Below are 14,803 nucleotides of genomic sequence, written 5' to 3'. Positions count from 1 at the left end.
TGAGTTTTCGATGCCAATGTGTATGGCATGCCGTTTTACTTTTTAATAGCATAAATAAAATTATACTCAATATAAAAGTTTCAAAAAATAATTGTCTTCAGAAAAATTGCGATTTTTAATAATGAATTAAAATTATGTCTACATAATAAAAATTGACGAATTAAAATTATGTCTAGACATAATAAAAATTGGCTGAATTAAAATTATGTGTACACATAATTTTAATTCATTTTTATTATATGTCTAGACATAATAAAAATTGGATGAATTAAAATTATATGTTAAAATTTAATAATAATTGTCGAACAAAATAAAAATTGTATGAATTAAAATTATGTCTAGACATAATAAAAATTGGACGAATTAAAATTATGTCTAGACATAATAAAAATTAGATAAATTAAAATTATGTCTTGACATAAAAATAATACCGAATTTTTATTATGTGTAGACATAATTTTAATTCGTCCAATTTTTATTATGTCTAGACATAATTTTAATTCATTAATAAAAATCGCAATTTTTCTTAGACAATTATTTTTCGAAACTTTTATATCGAGTACAATATTATTTATGCTATTGAAAAGTAAAACGGTGTGCCATCCAATTTTCATCAAATTTTACTTGGACGAATTAAAATTATGTCTAGACATAATTTTAATTAATTATTTTTATGCCTAGACATAATAATAATGTTTCTAAACCATTTTTCTCTTTATTGTAAATTGGAGAATTAGTTTTTATTTGTATACTAAAAATGTTTGCTATTAAAAAGTAAAACGGCATGCCATAAATGTGTTGCTTATGTTCGAAAACGTCAAAAAATCGTAATTTTAGATAATGTTTGTATGTATTGTCCGTTAATGCTCTAACTTCCGTAATTTTTTAGATATCGGGATGCATTTTTTTTAATCGATAGAGTATTATGTAAGGAAGGTTGGGATTGAATTTGGCGATGATCGGTAAAGCGGTTCTTTTTTATTTTAATAAAATTTAGAATTTTGGTAAAAATGTTTGTGGTTGTTCTAACTTCCGCAAATTTGGAGATATTAATCTATTTCTAATTTTATTATATTCTTCAGTCTTTTCTACCCCTATTTCATATATAATTCTTTAAGATTTGGTAGACTCAGCTTTATACGCGATCAAAGATCCGTAATTTTTAGAAAAATGTCTGTAATAGCCCTAACTTCCGCAAATTTTAAGATATCGGTCTATTTTTAATTTTATTATATTCTTCAGTCTTTTCTATTTCTATTTCATATATAATTCTTTAAGATTTGATTGGTCTCTGATATTTTTTTCTTTTCTCTGAAACTAGCAAATTATTTAGCAAAGTCTAATCTGAATGCAATCTTTTAAATCAATAAATTAGTATAAATGAAAAAGTATAATTAAAGAAAGTTAAGGAAGGATAGAGGCAGACAGACTTTCAGGAAAAAAGCAAGAAGAAAATGCAGCCTGTAAATTTTATGAAAAAATTTGAAAAAAAATTTGTGCAAATTAGAAATTTGCACTTGGCTTCCTCATCAATTTGAGATGTGCGATTTAGAAATTTGCACATAGCAAAGTCACAATTTTGAAGTGAGAGAGTAGGAAATTAGCAATTTGAATCCACAACGTATTGCTACGCGCGAAAAACTTCCTCTATGAGGAAGTCAAACTAAAAATTATGCATCTAATAAAATACAAAAGATTCCTCATAGAGGAGCTTTGAGCGCGTAGCAATACGTTGTGGATTCAATTTGCTAATTTCCTACTCTCTCACTTCAAAATTGTGACTTTGCTATGTGCAAATTTCTAAATCGTTTATATATAATATCAAAATTCAAAGAGAAATTCTTTTTATTATTAAAAGTTGTTATTCAAAGTTTTTAACCAGTAAAAATTGAAGAGAGAGTATATTTTGTACACAACATATTGAAGATATTCTTCGCACTCGATGAACTTGTGACATCCCATTTCTCATATTTTTTTTCTCTGTTCTGTGCTTTTTTCTTAGGAAATAAGCGTGTCCCAGCTCATCGAATAGTACTCAGTGCTGGCTCTGAATATTTTGCTGCCATGTTCACAAGCTCTCTACGAGAGTCGGCACAAAATGAAATAGAATTAATGGATGTTGATGGAGATGCTTTATGGGCTTTGGTTCTTTATTGTTATACAGGTAATTCTGCTTAAGAAGATATGTTTCATGTAAGAAAACATTTCACGAATATTAACATTACGATAAAGGCATTTACAGATATTTTTTGTAAGCCGTTCTTGTTAATTTTAGGATATCTTGTCAATTCTTAATAACATGTTTTTTTGTATACTTGCAGGTTGCATAGAATTGCAGGAAGATAGCGTAGAGACTCTACTTGCAACAGCATGTTTGTTACAATTGAATCCAGTTATTAAAGCGTGCTGTCAGTTTCTCGTCAAACAACTTCACCCAAGCAACTGTCTGGGCATACGGATGTTCGCCGATACGCAGGGTTGTTCGGAATTGCTTGAATACGCACACGCATACACTACCAAACATTTCATGGAAGTTACAAAAAATCAAGAATTCTTACTGCTATCTGCCAATGAAGTTGCGAAGTTACTTGAATCTGAGGATCTTAATGTTCCCTCGGAAGAAACTATCTTTCATGTAAGACAACTGTTTGTTGAGCGAATCAATTTATATGAAATATTAAGAAGGAGATGTTATCATAGCTATAAGTGTTTTATACTATTGATCATAAATATACAAATATGTATTTCTATAATTGTTTGAGCAAATATTTCATACAAATGCAATTAAAATATCTAAGCTGAGATACAGAATAAATAGAATCGTTATTGTTTTATTATTATTTCAGGCTCTAGTGACTTGGCTGGAACACGATCCAGAAAACAGGAGCAAAGATGCCAGTAAATTATTAGGTTTAGTCAAATTACCATTGCTATCACCCGCGGTAAGTTCATCGACAGCTCAATTTTTTCACTCGACAGAACTTGTACATTAGCACTAATAAATTAAAACAGTTTATAGCTGACAATATTGAGAGTAACGAAATGTTCAAAGACCAAAGAATGGTGCAGGAATTTGTAATGGAAGCATTTAAGTATCATTTGCTGCCTGAGCGAAAATCTTTGCTTCAAACAGGCAGAACGAAACCCAGAAAAGCCACTGTGGGTACGTTGTTAGCTGTCGGAGGGATGGGCACCAATAAAGGTAATTTATTATATCCAAAATGAATTATTTAATATTAATCGCATAACTGATAATTAATCGATCACGATTAATGTAAAGAAAATATATTATACCAATATTGTCGCACTATTTTAATTTTTCCAAGCGAAATAATTTACAACGTACTTTCTAGGTGCACAATTTGTAGAGGCATTTTCATTACGCGATAATGCCTGGAGATCTCTAGATAAACCCTGGTCACTCATAACCTGTAGACTATACTGTGGCGTAGTAGTAGTCGATAAAAAATTGATTGTCGCGGGCGGTATAGACGTCAAAGGCCTCCACGGGACGATTAGTATGGACGATTTGAAAGCATCGAACACAGTAGAATGCCTCGATTTCTCCACTCTTACGTGGAGCACTCTACCCTCTATGAATGTTCGTCGATGCGGATTAGGTATGTGAAATGCATGAGAATTTGGAAAATTAATGTGCAATTTATTTCATTTATTCATAATCAAACCTTGGCAAATACGTTATAATATTCTTTTTTAGGAGTGGCAGTCTTAGGTGGACTTTTATATGCTGTTGGTGGTTTTGACGTCGACAGTCGTTGTTTTTTTAATGCGGTAGAGAGATGGGATCCGGGAACAGGTCATTGGAGTTCAATATGTCCTATGTCCATACAAAGAACTGAAGTCGGTGTAGCTGTGTTAAATGATAAGCAAGTCTTTACAGATAAATTATTAAATTTATATGTCATATCTGTTTTCAATCATTTTAATTTCCTTTTTAGTACGTGTCTTCGTATAAATATTATTTTATTAACTTTAAATTTTATTAAATATTGAATTTTTTAAAATAAATTTAATATTAAATTTTTTATGATGTTTTAGATTGTATGCCGTAGGAGGAAGAGATATCAGTTCCTGCTTAAATACAGTAGAATGTTACGATCCGCACACGAACAAATGGACACCGTGCGCACCTATGTCGAAGAGACGAGGCGACGTAGGCGTAGGAGTAGTGAATGGTTGTCTTTATGCACTCGGTGGTTACGACGCTCCAGCTAACAATGCTAGCATATGTGTAGAAAGGTATAAAGCCGCTGTTACATTATATGTTAAAGCTTTCAAATTATATATAATGCGATGTAACAATATATAGATATGATCCTAAAACCGATACGTGGACTGTGGTTGCGCCAATGAGTGTGCCCCGGAGTAAAGTTGGTGTGTGCGTATTAGGTGACCGACTTATGGCCGTGGGAGGATTCGACGGCCGACAATATCTCACACTAGTGGAAGCCTACGATCCACATCTCAACGAATGGGAACCTGTGAGTGTATAAACTATTCCTGTAATTGAATATGGTAAATAGAAATAATTGTAAATATATTTTGTAAACTGAAACGTGTTTATATTTGTAGGTTGCTCCTCTTAAGGCTGGCCGTGCGGGACCTTGTGTTGTTGTAAAAAGTTTAACCAATAACATGTAGGTTATTTTCACTAAACGATCAGTAATTGGATTTGCTAATTATGCAAATTTATCATTAAGATTAATCCTTAAATACATAATTTTTTGTAGAACTCTATTTTTTTAGTAAATAATTGTTGATTAAAGCATTAAAGAATTCTAAAAGAGATATAAGAATTTCTTTACTGAGTTGAACCTTCTCAAGGAAAGGGAAAAAGGGCCAAAAAAGATCTTTTACAGATATACAAAGCCACGTGTTTGAACTTAATAAGGAAAAGTACACAAAACAGCAAAAAATTGCTTCAAATATATGCAAAACTGTGCTTTGAAAGGTGCCATTTCACGTTGACGCTCGACGCTTATTTTCAGCGAACAAAAATCAGCAAAAATAATATATTTTGGTAAATCTGAAGGTTTTATAATGTAACTTTTTATTCGATTATGTATCAATACAGATAAATGTGAACAGTTCAAGATTTGACTTCAGTTGACATTCGTACAAGAGAAATGTCGCGACCACGGTCGTCACGACCGTGGTCGCGACATTGCATCTCTTCGCTGTAGGCAGCTATCATGCCATCTAGGTCTACCTTAATAGCCTGCCGTTTTGTTCATTCATTTTGAACGTCAAAATTCTGGTTTATTTTATAGGTTGGCGATATTTTACAGATTGTTTTACATTTGGTTTCATAACCCGGAGTCTGCATTTTCGCTCATCCATACATATCGTTTTTCATCTTTCAAAAATCTTCGAAACCGACCGCAGAGATCGGTCACATCGAACATGTCAAAAATCATGCTGGATATTTCAAAATATTTCAAAAGGCAACTGTTTGATGATATCGAATCTCTTTTGTATGTATAAGCAGCATCGACTGCGGAGTTATCATTATCCTTTAGACTTTCGAATCTACAGGTCACAAATCGGGAGCAATGGAAGCCTTTAGGAGAATTGTTTCCTATTTTGATGTATTCATACAAAAGAGATTGGACATCATCAAACAGCTGCCTGTTGAAATATCCAACATGATTTTTGGCATGTTGGACAATCGGTCTCTCCGGTCGGCTTCAACGGTGTCTGAAGCATGGGAGACGATAGCTATGGACGAACGGAGACGCAGGCTCCGTCTTGCGAAATTAAATGTAATGCCTGTAAAATGTAAACCTGATGTAAAATGTAATAAAATTTTAACTTTTAAATTCAATGAACGAAACGGCAGAACTATTAAGATAGATCCGACTCGGTCTCGCCGATGTATCCAATTTAATAGAGATAAGAGAATAAGTAATCTGCGCTTTTGAATAAAAAAAAAAAAATAAAAAATAAAAAATAAAAAAAATAAATAAAAAAAAAATAAAATAAATAAAAAATAAATAAAAAATAAATGTAAGTAGCATATGGTAGCTTTTGAATAAAAATAAATGTAAATAGCATATAGCAGTAATAGTAATAAAAGAAAGTTGGTACGCGCATCGTACTTGTTATTTTTCTTTTATTCATAGCTTTACGTCCTTAAATATGCTTTTGTGTGTCTCATTTTTTCATAACCGTAAGAATCAAGCGAAGATTTATGTCGATTTTAGTTTTTTGTCATAACAGATTAATTATTATTGCTCTTTTTTCTTTACACTCTCTGCAATATACAGAGTGTTGCAGGTTTTTCTGTACTAGCAGTATGTTTTGTGAGCAGAAATAAAAAAAATGTTATATAAATATCGGTCCCAAAATGCTTTATTAGTTTATAACAAAAATACGAAATGTATAAAAAACAATTTCACTTAAGTTTGCATTTCAAAGTGCCTATTTCAATACAAGCTATACATCCATCTATGTAATATTGAATTTAATATTGAATCCTAGGAATTTGAATCCATCAAGTGTAATTGCAAATAAACATTGATAAAGATTGTTGATTCAACTGCACTCTTCTGTTAGAGAATCATTGATAAACGGAAGCCCTCGGATTCCCTGCACATAAACCATACACAAAATAAATATCCGTGTATTCTTTGTTTGTAAAAACTCGCGGCATTTTGGGATAATGTTCTACAAGGTACTGCTCTCGTTACTAATATTCATACAAGTTTTTATAATCACCTTTAATCATTTTAATCATTTCAAATAGTAAGGATGCAGACTAGAAGAAACAGATAAGATAAACATAATCGAACGGCGTGTCACACTTATGGCAAAACCGTTATTATTTTTTCAATATTCAAACTTAATTTTTCTATAACTTTCCAATAAAGCATTTTGAGACTTATTTTTATATAACATTTTTTTTCTTATCTCTCTCTGCTCATAGAACATACTTACTATTAAAGTTTGTATAGAAAAATCTGATGGGACACCCTATACGTATGTTACGTTCTGCTTGTTAATCTCTCTAATTTTATTGCTTTCTTTTCGAGAAAATCTGCGATGATCGTCAGAGATACAATATATATTAGTAGGGTGAATCGGACTCTAACTATAGCTAAAGTAGAAAACTTTTGACAGATCACTATGGGAAAAAATCTACGTATCTTGTGGAGTGGTTGCTTCAGTTTTGTCTGAGGTTATCGTGCTCTCAATTTTATCCAAATACATTAGCTGGAACAAAATTATATGTAACATTAATGCGCAAAATATTTTTTTATAAATTTTGTTATAATTATTATAATTATTACCTCTTGGCAATTATGAGGAAGAATAAGAATAAACGTACGTAAGATGTTTCACCACTATCGTATTTTCCTTAGAGTGTAGACATTATAATAAACCTGATATTGATTTTTTTTGCAGTGTCAAAATTTTAATAATTTTTCAAGAATTAAGATTTATCAATGTAAATTAATAGTAAAGTAACATAGAATCTATTTCTTATTTTTTAATTATATTTAATTCGATTTTAATCTAATTAAGCTTTCTTACAAGTTTTACGAGGGGAAAGCTTTATAAGTCGCCCTGGTTCCCGGGGAGAGATCAGGGGGTATGTTGGATTCCTACTAACCCCCCTACTAACTTTCCAGCTAACCCCCCCCCCCCCCCGGTAAGTAAATCGAATTGAGGAAGTAGGTGGACATCGAGCCAAAAATAAAAGTTTTAATTGAACAATTTTACCCATCTCGAATGTGTCGTAGAGTACTTCCAATGCGTGAAAGGAAATATAGATTTATGAGTAATATAGATGCTGTAAGTGTGCCAATTCCAAAATTTCTGTGATAAATGAGATTTGTGAAGTAGAAGTCGTCCACTTGTGTTCGCTGTATTCCGAACAGAAATGATAAAAACATACAAAAGAGAACCATAGAATTAGGGATCACACCATAGATAAGGATAAATAAATCTTTTATTCGGAAACGAGTGGACGACTTCTACTTCACAAGAATCTTATTTATCACAGAAATTTGGGAATTGGCATACTTACAGCATCTATATTACTCAGTAATCTATATTTCCTGCATTGGGAGTACTCTAAAACACATTCAAAGGTAAAATTGTTAAATTAAAACTTATATTTTTGACTCGATGACCACCTATTTCCTCAATTCGATCCATTATGCCCCGGGTGGCCTACCTCGGGCGTAAGGGGGACGTACCGGGAACTGGCGTTTGCATTACTTCTGGTGTGCCTCCAGGCTTTCTTACAAGCTAATGCTTTATGACAAATATTAAAAAAGTTTTGACAAAAGACGGTTTGTTATTAGAGTTATAATAAAAAAAAAGTTATTTTAAAAAATTTGTAACAATTGACGCAGGAAAGGATATACGACAGTGACAAAGAACATCTCGTACAGTAAAGTTTATGAATTATGGGGAAAAATTTAATACACATAGAGTCGATATTTTAATTAAACGTAAGTTTTCTTAAATAAAATGATCGATTTATGAATAGCAGTAAAAAATCAAGGTACCGTAACAACGGGGTCTTCAAAGTTAATTAATCGGAAGTCTGGAACGAAAGTAAGGAGAAACGCGCAATAGACGATCGCAAGAATCCATTCGCATATAGTGCTCGCGACGTGCCAGCCCCAACCACCATCCGCCGGTAGCCATTTTTTGTAATCGTTACCTGCGTAACATATAAATTTTTATTTTGATTACTTGAAACTCTGAAAAATATCTAAACTATCTTAGTTTAACTCTTCACATTTTATTTAACGATAAAGTTAAAAGTTCTTATATAAATGCATTTTTGCGCTCGTGCATAACGTTCGAATATTTAACATGTACTTATTTTCTATGTGAATAATTGATTGAGGAACTGTGTTTTAAAAGAATATGTTATGCAGATTATAACTACATAAGTTATATACTATAAAATTCACAATTTTTTAATAACACATTTACATACCTTGAAATTCAGACATTGAGATATAGCCAGGAACGATCGTAGCGATTGTCAGTATCATCGTGAGACCCGAGAGAATTGCGCGCAGATAAACAACAATTATTCCGTTCATGGCTGGTACCATCTTGTAGCTTAGATATGTCTAAAAAAATTATGATTATTTTATAATGATATATAAAATTATTTTCTTTATATTAAAGTCATGAGTTAGAGCTTATCTGCTCTTTCAAAGTATTATATTATCAAGTCTGCAAAAAGCAGAAATGATAATATATGTGTAATAAGCTAGAGTATATATAGGACCCATCTAAATAAGTCACAAATAAAAAGAATATGGAAAGACTCAACCAAAAAATAAAATAATGAGATAAAAATTAAAAAATTATATAGGAAAAAAGATCTTTGAGTTTCGAGTGTTAAGAGCCTTTAACTGAAAGACAGTCACTTTGACATTGTTTTAAGATTAAATGTTCAATCGGCTTTGCGCCAGAGAATGACTGCAATATCGTCAGTAAATTAACGTTGTCACTAGCATCGAAACGTTCGCGATAAAACACAACGATTCACATTACGGTGTACCTGAAGACAGAAATAGAGAGTGCCGGCAGAGAAGCAAGTCATCGCTCCCACCATGTGAGCGGCGATTACGCGGGCTTCTTGAAAATTGGCGAGTATATCGAGACCGAAGCAAGCGAGGATACCGCAGCATGTTGTCGCCATGACAAGTCTTTTGTCTACGAGATCGCGGCCTCTCTCTGTCTGCCATTGCAGTACTTGTCGATGCCTGATGTAAACGCAGCATCCGACTGTGTGAAAGGTGTAGATTGATTTTTTTATTGGTTTCAAACAAAAATTCTCTGAAGTCACTTTTATTTCTCCTTTTCTGTCCATTTACTATGCTATGTTATATTATTTATCTTATTTATTGATTTTATCACTAAACGTATTTAAGTTATTCTTATAGGTTTTAAGCTTTGTATTATTTAAATACTTTTTTTATTTTTTTTATACATATATCGATATGTAAGTAATTTATTTATTTATTTTTTTCTCCGACATTTACATTTACATAACTGTTTTAAGTTGATTTTGATTCTTTCACTAAAGTATGAGATAAAATTTAATTTAATCTGTAAAATTTTTTGAATTACGTTTACGTACGTAAAAGAGCCGCGATGTTCAGGCATTGCGCGAATATGCAGGATTCTGGTGACAATGTGCCGGTCTCCGATATATAAGGGAATCCAGGCACCACATGGTCCCATTGCACCGATATGGTGTATCTGAAACATGAGCCGTTCGTAAACTATAAACTCGGGTGGTGCGAGCGAGTATATAAAACGCTTGTATCACGTTTCCTTGACTTTCTCGGCTGCTCGCAAAGCACTTTTATGATCGTTAAATAATTCTGCAATGTGCATTTGCTATTTGAACAGATAGGTTGAGTTTCTAAATTCATTGCCAGCGCTGAAAATGTACAGTATACGTCACGTGTACTAAAGATTTTCAGCGCTGGCAATAAATTTAGAAACTCAGCCATATTAAAAAAAAAAACAGTGCAAACTGTAAAATAATTTTTTTCTTATTTTGACTCAATCGACTTATGTGTACACATATTTATAATTTATTTATTTTAAGAAGACATAGATATTAAAGTATAAGTTCAATTTAATCTTTGAAACCTTTTGAATAATGTGTTATATAAGTAAAAGTATGATGTTTAGGCGCTAGATATATAAATATAAAGATTTTTGTCTTCAATTATATATATATACCTTATTAATGCTAATCGTTTACGTCTTATATTTATTTTTGAATAAGCAAATTCTACTCATTCCGTTGTCAAGATTTGGAGAATAAATTGAAGTATTTTTGTTGGCTTTTTTGCCAGCGAAATTGCTCATTGTCGATAATGGCTAATGTAGTTTTAGTTTGGTACAATTATGAATTCTGTATAGGTAGGTATAGTTTATATAGGCATTTAACAATCCATTTTGAGAAGAAATAATTGATTGATCGTATTAAGAGGACATTAAACATTAAGACTTGTTAAGAAAGTAAAAGACTATAATATTCTACATTTTTTTGTACATAAAAAAATATGTTTGTTGTGCTTTTCGTAATTCGATACTTCATCGTTAAAAAATTGCGGACTTACGTAATGACGAATGTCACCGGGATTAAAATGAACAGACTTAATGGTAGTACATGCAATTTTCCATATGCCATCCTCGTTTGGTCGTCCTCAGCGCTGCAAGATACGATTGCATGATTCAATTATAGTATGGTATGATTCGATGCGTTCTATACCCGCTGCGTTAGATACATTCCTCATCGGATTGATTAAAACCAATGACGATACGATAACTCAGTGTGATCGATGGATTAAATGGTGAGAAGCATGATGAAGAGACGCGAGTGACTGAACTGATTGAAAGAGGGATTGAAGTGACACAGGGCTGAGTTCATAAAGGATCCAATCAAGATGACCTAGAGGACCTCAGGCAGGACCCTTCGCGTGATTTATAACGTTCGTTCCACGACGTTGAGGATAAAAAATTATATCCCCCAATTATATCGAAGTGCTAATGAATCATACACGAAGATATATCCGTCTAATCCGGGAAGAATAAGTATAAACAGATTTTATAAATAAATCTTAAATTTTTATAACCAATTCTATAGAATTATTATAAGAGGTATCGAAAGTTTGTTATATTGAATCGTCCATATCGGTGAAACATTCAAACAATTGTTCGATTAAGCTTTTAGCACAAAACTCGCTATGCCAAATTTCATCGAAACAAGAAATCAAATTTATTTTAAGAGCACTAAGAAGGAAATTCATATAGAGAAGTGGAAAAAAGTACGATCACGTGAAAACATAAATAAACACTAATGTAAAAAAGAATACCAGGACTTACCTTGAAGATTTCGCGTAAATTTTTTTCTAAAAATATACCGTCACGATTCATGTCACGAGGGCATTTGATCGTGAGGCGTCTTGTAGCGACTGTCCGTTCCTGTGCTACGTCTTATCGTTCGCACCGTACCAATCTCCACGCATACTATTGCGTGCTAATTAACATGAGACGCCAGATAATATATGATATATATGAGCTCGCGCAACACTTAATTTATTTTTCAATATATTTTTACAAGTATTCTTTGACAAATAGAAAACAACGAATAATGTTTAGTGTTAAAATTAGAACGAGATGATAATTCGGACGAAATTAGTTTAATTACAAACTTATTTCAAAGATCCCTTAAATTAGTTATTCTTTGATTAAGCGTGAAGTGTCTATTTTTATTTTTATTTTAATTTATAAAAGGAGAATTGAATTATTGATCGGTCGGTGATTCAGAGATATAATTCTTTGATCGTAATTCAATTACTAAATTAAACGTAACGAACCGCGTGCGACGTAATACACGCCTCGTTTAAAACTAGTAGGCGGACTAGGAATTCGTAATTAACGCAACGCTCGATATCACGTTCATTAGATTGGTAATAGGATCGTTTGGTCGTGCTGTTTCTAATTTGACCCAATTTCAGACTTGCGTCCATTACCGTGTACTACGGCGGTTGCATGCCGATAAAACATCTATTTAAAATTAGGAGACTTTTCGTAAAGGAACGTAGAAAATCTGTAATTAGGATGTGAAAGAATAAAATATGACACTTATACAAGAGTTACATATTTGAATCACATTTTTATATCAATAACATTACGACAATACAATATGTTCCGCAATTTTTCAATGTTAATCTTTGTCACTAGGATACACGTAACGATTCGCTCTTCACTATGGACAAGTTTGATAATAATTAATTTCGCTGGGCGATTACTCTGTATTTATACAGATATGGCTTTTTTATGTTGTAAACCGAATTCTCAAAAAACTTAGCAATATTCTTGACTTAGCAATTTACATATCGAAACTATAGAAGGAAAAATATAATAATATTATTCTTACTTTTAATCTCTTAATTAACTTTATTCATTACACTGTTTCTTGAATATTTTTAAAATGGGTTTATTATGGCAGCGGTTTCATTGGCAGTAGTTTGAGAGGAAAAGACATTTATATAATCCAAATTGGATATAAAATTTCTTATTCGGCGAATATTTTACGGCTTTTAAACGGCGTCAATTTTTTATGTTATTAATTTTTATGTTAATTAAATGAATAATTCTAAGAAAATGCACATTTCATAAACAAGCGTGTCTTAAATATTTATTATTACTTAAACGAGTTCGCTTTTCTCAATTAAATAATTAATAACCGTAAATATTTATGAAATTTATACTTTTTGATGTGTGTCTCATCTTTATTGTTTAATTAATATAATATAAATTAATCTTTCCGTTCATATATTCGGTAAAGTTATAGTATTATTATCTCAACAAAAGATATAATTTATTCTTTTCGCATATTAATCAGTGAAAGACGCGATTTTTATATCATAATGATCTATATGCCAATGATTGTATACATTTAAACTTGTGTAAGTGTATATACATGGCATCAATATCGAGTATTTACATATACATTAATATAAATAGTTTGATAAATAAATAGATGCGCATTATTATATCTGGAGTCGATCGTCGCATCTCGTTGTGGGGGACCGAGTCCCAAAAAAGAGAGAACGTCGTGAACAATATATACGTATATATCTTGTATTTATACTTTTACGACGCATTTGTCTTAAACGCGATTGGACTAGTTTCCAAATCTTAAACTAGCGTGTCTACGTACAAGCGTTCATACATTTGCACAGTCAGTTCTTAGTTATTCTTACAATCGTAGCCAAAGTTACATATTTTGATCGTTTATAAAAATGGACATGCAGTTAAGCTCTATAATAAAATTCCTGATAAAATATATTGAATTCTTTATCATTTTTTATTAGACTTTATTGAACAAATCGATAAATTATAATTAGTTAGAAGCAATTCTTAAAGAGATATAGATATAGAAAAATATGTAAAAAATTAGATCAAAATTGTTGGATTAAAATAAAAATTGTCAAATTAAAAAATATTAAATTTTTAAATTCTAAATCAGTTATCCAAATTGATTTAGAGGGCCAATATCATGTCCACTACGATTGTATTTTCAGCTGCCTTATCAGTCGATAACAAACATTGTAAATCGTAATATTTGTACCAAGATTCTGAGCTTACCATTTCATTCGTGTAACTAGTAGACTTTCTATTCATCGAAGGCATAATGCCATTGACAAGTTAACTTAGTAAGAATGACAGATTATTTTTTATCTCGAACAACGAAGTAACAGGAAGTTTAAAGAAAAATACGCCGACGCGAATCGAGGTTGTTTTCTTGTGGACGGAGCGTTTCCGTGGTTCCTCTCGTCGAAAGCCGACGTTATTGTCCTTAATTGCATCGCGAATCAAATGATCCGTATTACGTTTTTAGCGAACTGTTTCATACAAATTAGCATATCACTGCCATTTATATAACTAATATAACTTCTATAAATACTAAATAGATGGTGGACGAACAACCGAGTATAACTCTAATAACTTACAATTAAATATTAATAGATTACATATACATATATATGGCCGGAATAACTCAGTCAATATTTTGTATCTCGCTGATCTTTCTTTAACTTTCCATAATATTTCTCTCTGATTATTCTAAATGTTGAATAGAGGGTGTACGTGTCTAATAACAAATTATGGTTAAAAATTTTGACGTTCAATAATTCTGTCTCAATTCAATCTATAATTCTGTTTCAATTTCATCCTCGATTTTATCTTTCTTGAACGCCAGAACGTCGAGCTATTTTCTAAG

General features: G+C 31.7%; 2 protein-coding genes across 2 annotated transcripts in view; one reads left to right on the top strand and one right to left on the bottom strand.

Annotated features, from left to right (window-relative positions):
* LOC112454234 (kelch-like protein 5) overlaps positions 1-4,809 on the top strand; it is a 5,393-nt gene extending 584 nt beyond the window's left edge. Inside the window, exons 2-10 of the mRNA XM_025015503.1 lie at positions 2,003-2,164; positions 2,322-2,635; positions 2,847-2,942; positions 3,013-3,202; positions 3,354-3,620; positions 3,719-3,887; positions 4,060-4,260; positions 4,331-4,502; positions 4,594-4,809. Of these exons, the coding sequence (XP_024871271.1) occupies positions 2,003-2,164; positions 2,322-2,635; positions 2,847-2,942; positions 3,013-3,202; positions 3,354-3,620; positions 3,719-3,887; positions 4,060-4,260; positions 4,331-4,502; positions 4,594-4,662 (1,640 nt within the window). The 3' untranslated portion in view covers positions 4,663-4,809. The remainder of the gene's footprint in view (positions 1-2,002; positions 2,165-2,321; positions 2,636-2,846; positions 2,943-3,012; positions 3,203-3,353; positions 3,621-3,718; positions 3,888-4,059; positions 4,261-4,330; positions 4,503-4,593) is intronic.
* Positions 4,810-6,127: 1,318 nt separating this feature from the next.
* On the bottom strand, positions 6,128-11,988 carry LOC112454236 (DNA damage-regulated autophagy modulator protein 1-like). The gene is made up of 7 exons (XM_025015508.1): positions 11,899-11,988; positions 11,133-11,225; positions 10,136-10,257; positions 9,554-9,780; positions 8,978-9,116; positions 8,538-8,695; positions 6,128-7,233 (listed from the first exon to the last, which is right to left on the bottom strand). Exons 2-7 carry the CDS (start codon positions 11,201-11,203, stop codon positions 7,159-7,161), a joined length of 792 nt encoding a protein of 263 aa, XP_024871276.1. The 5' UTR covers positions 11,204-11,225; positions 11,899-11,988; the 3' UTR covers positions 6,128-7,158.
* Between the last annotated feature and the right edge of the window lie 2,815 nt (positions 11,989-14,803).

The sequence above is a fragment of the Temnothorax curvispinosus genome, unplaced genomic scaffold, assembly GCF_003070985.1.
Source record: "Temnothorax curvispinosus isolate PA1 unplaced genomic scaffold, ASM307098v1 QBEX01004937.1, whole genome shotgun sequence".
In the NCBI taxonomy this organism is placed as follows: domain Eukaryota; kingdom Metazoa; phylum Arthropoda; class Insecta; order Hymenoptera; family Formicidae; genus Temnothorax; species Temnothorax curvispinosus.
This window is presented reverse-complemented; position numbering and strand designations above follow the sequence as displayed.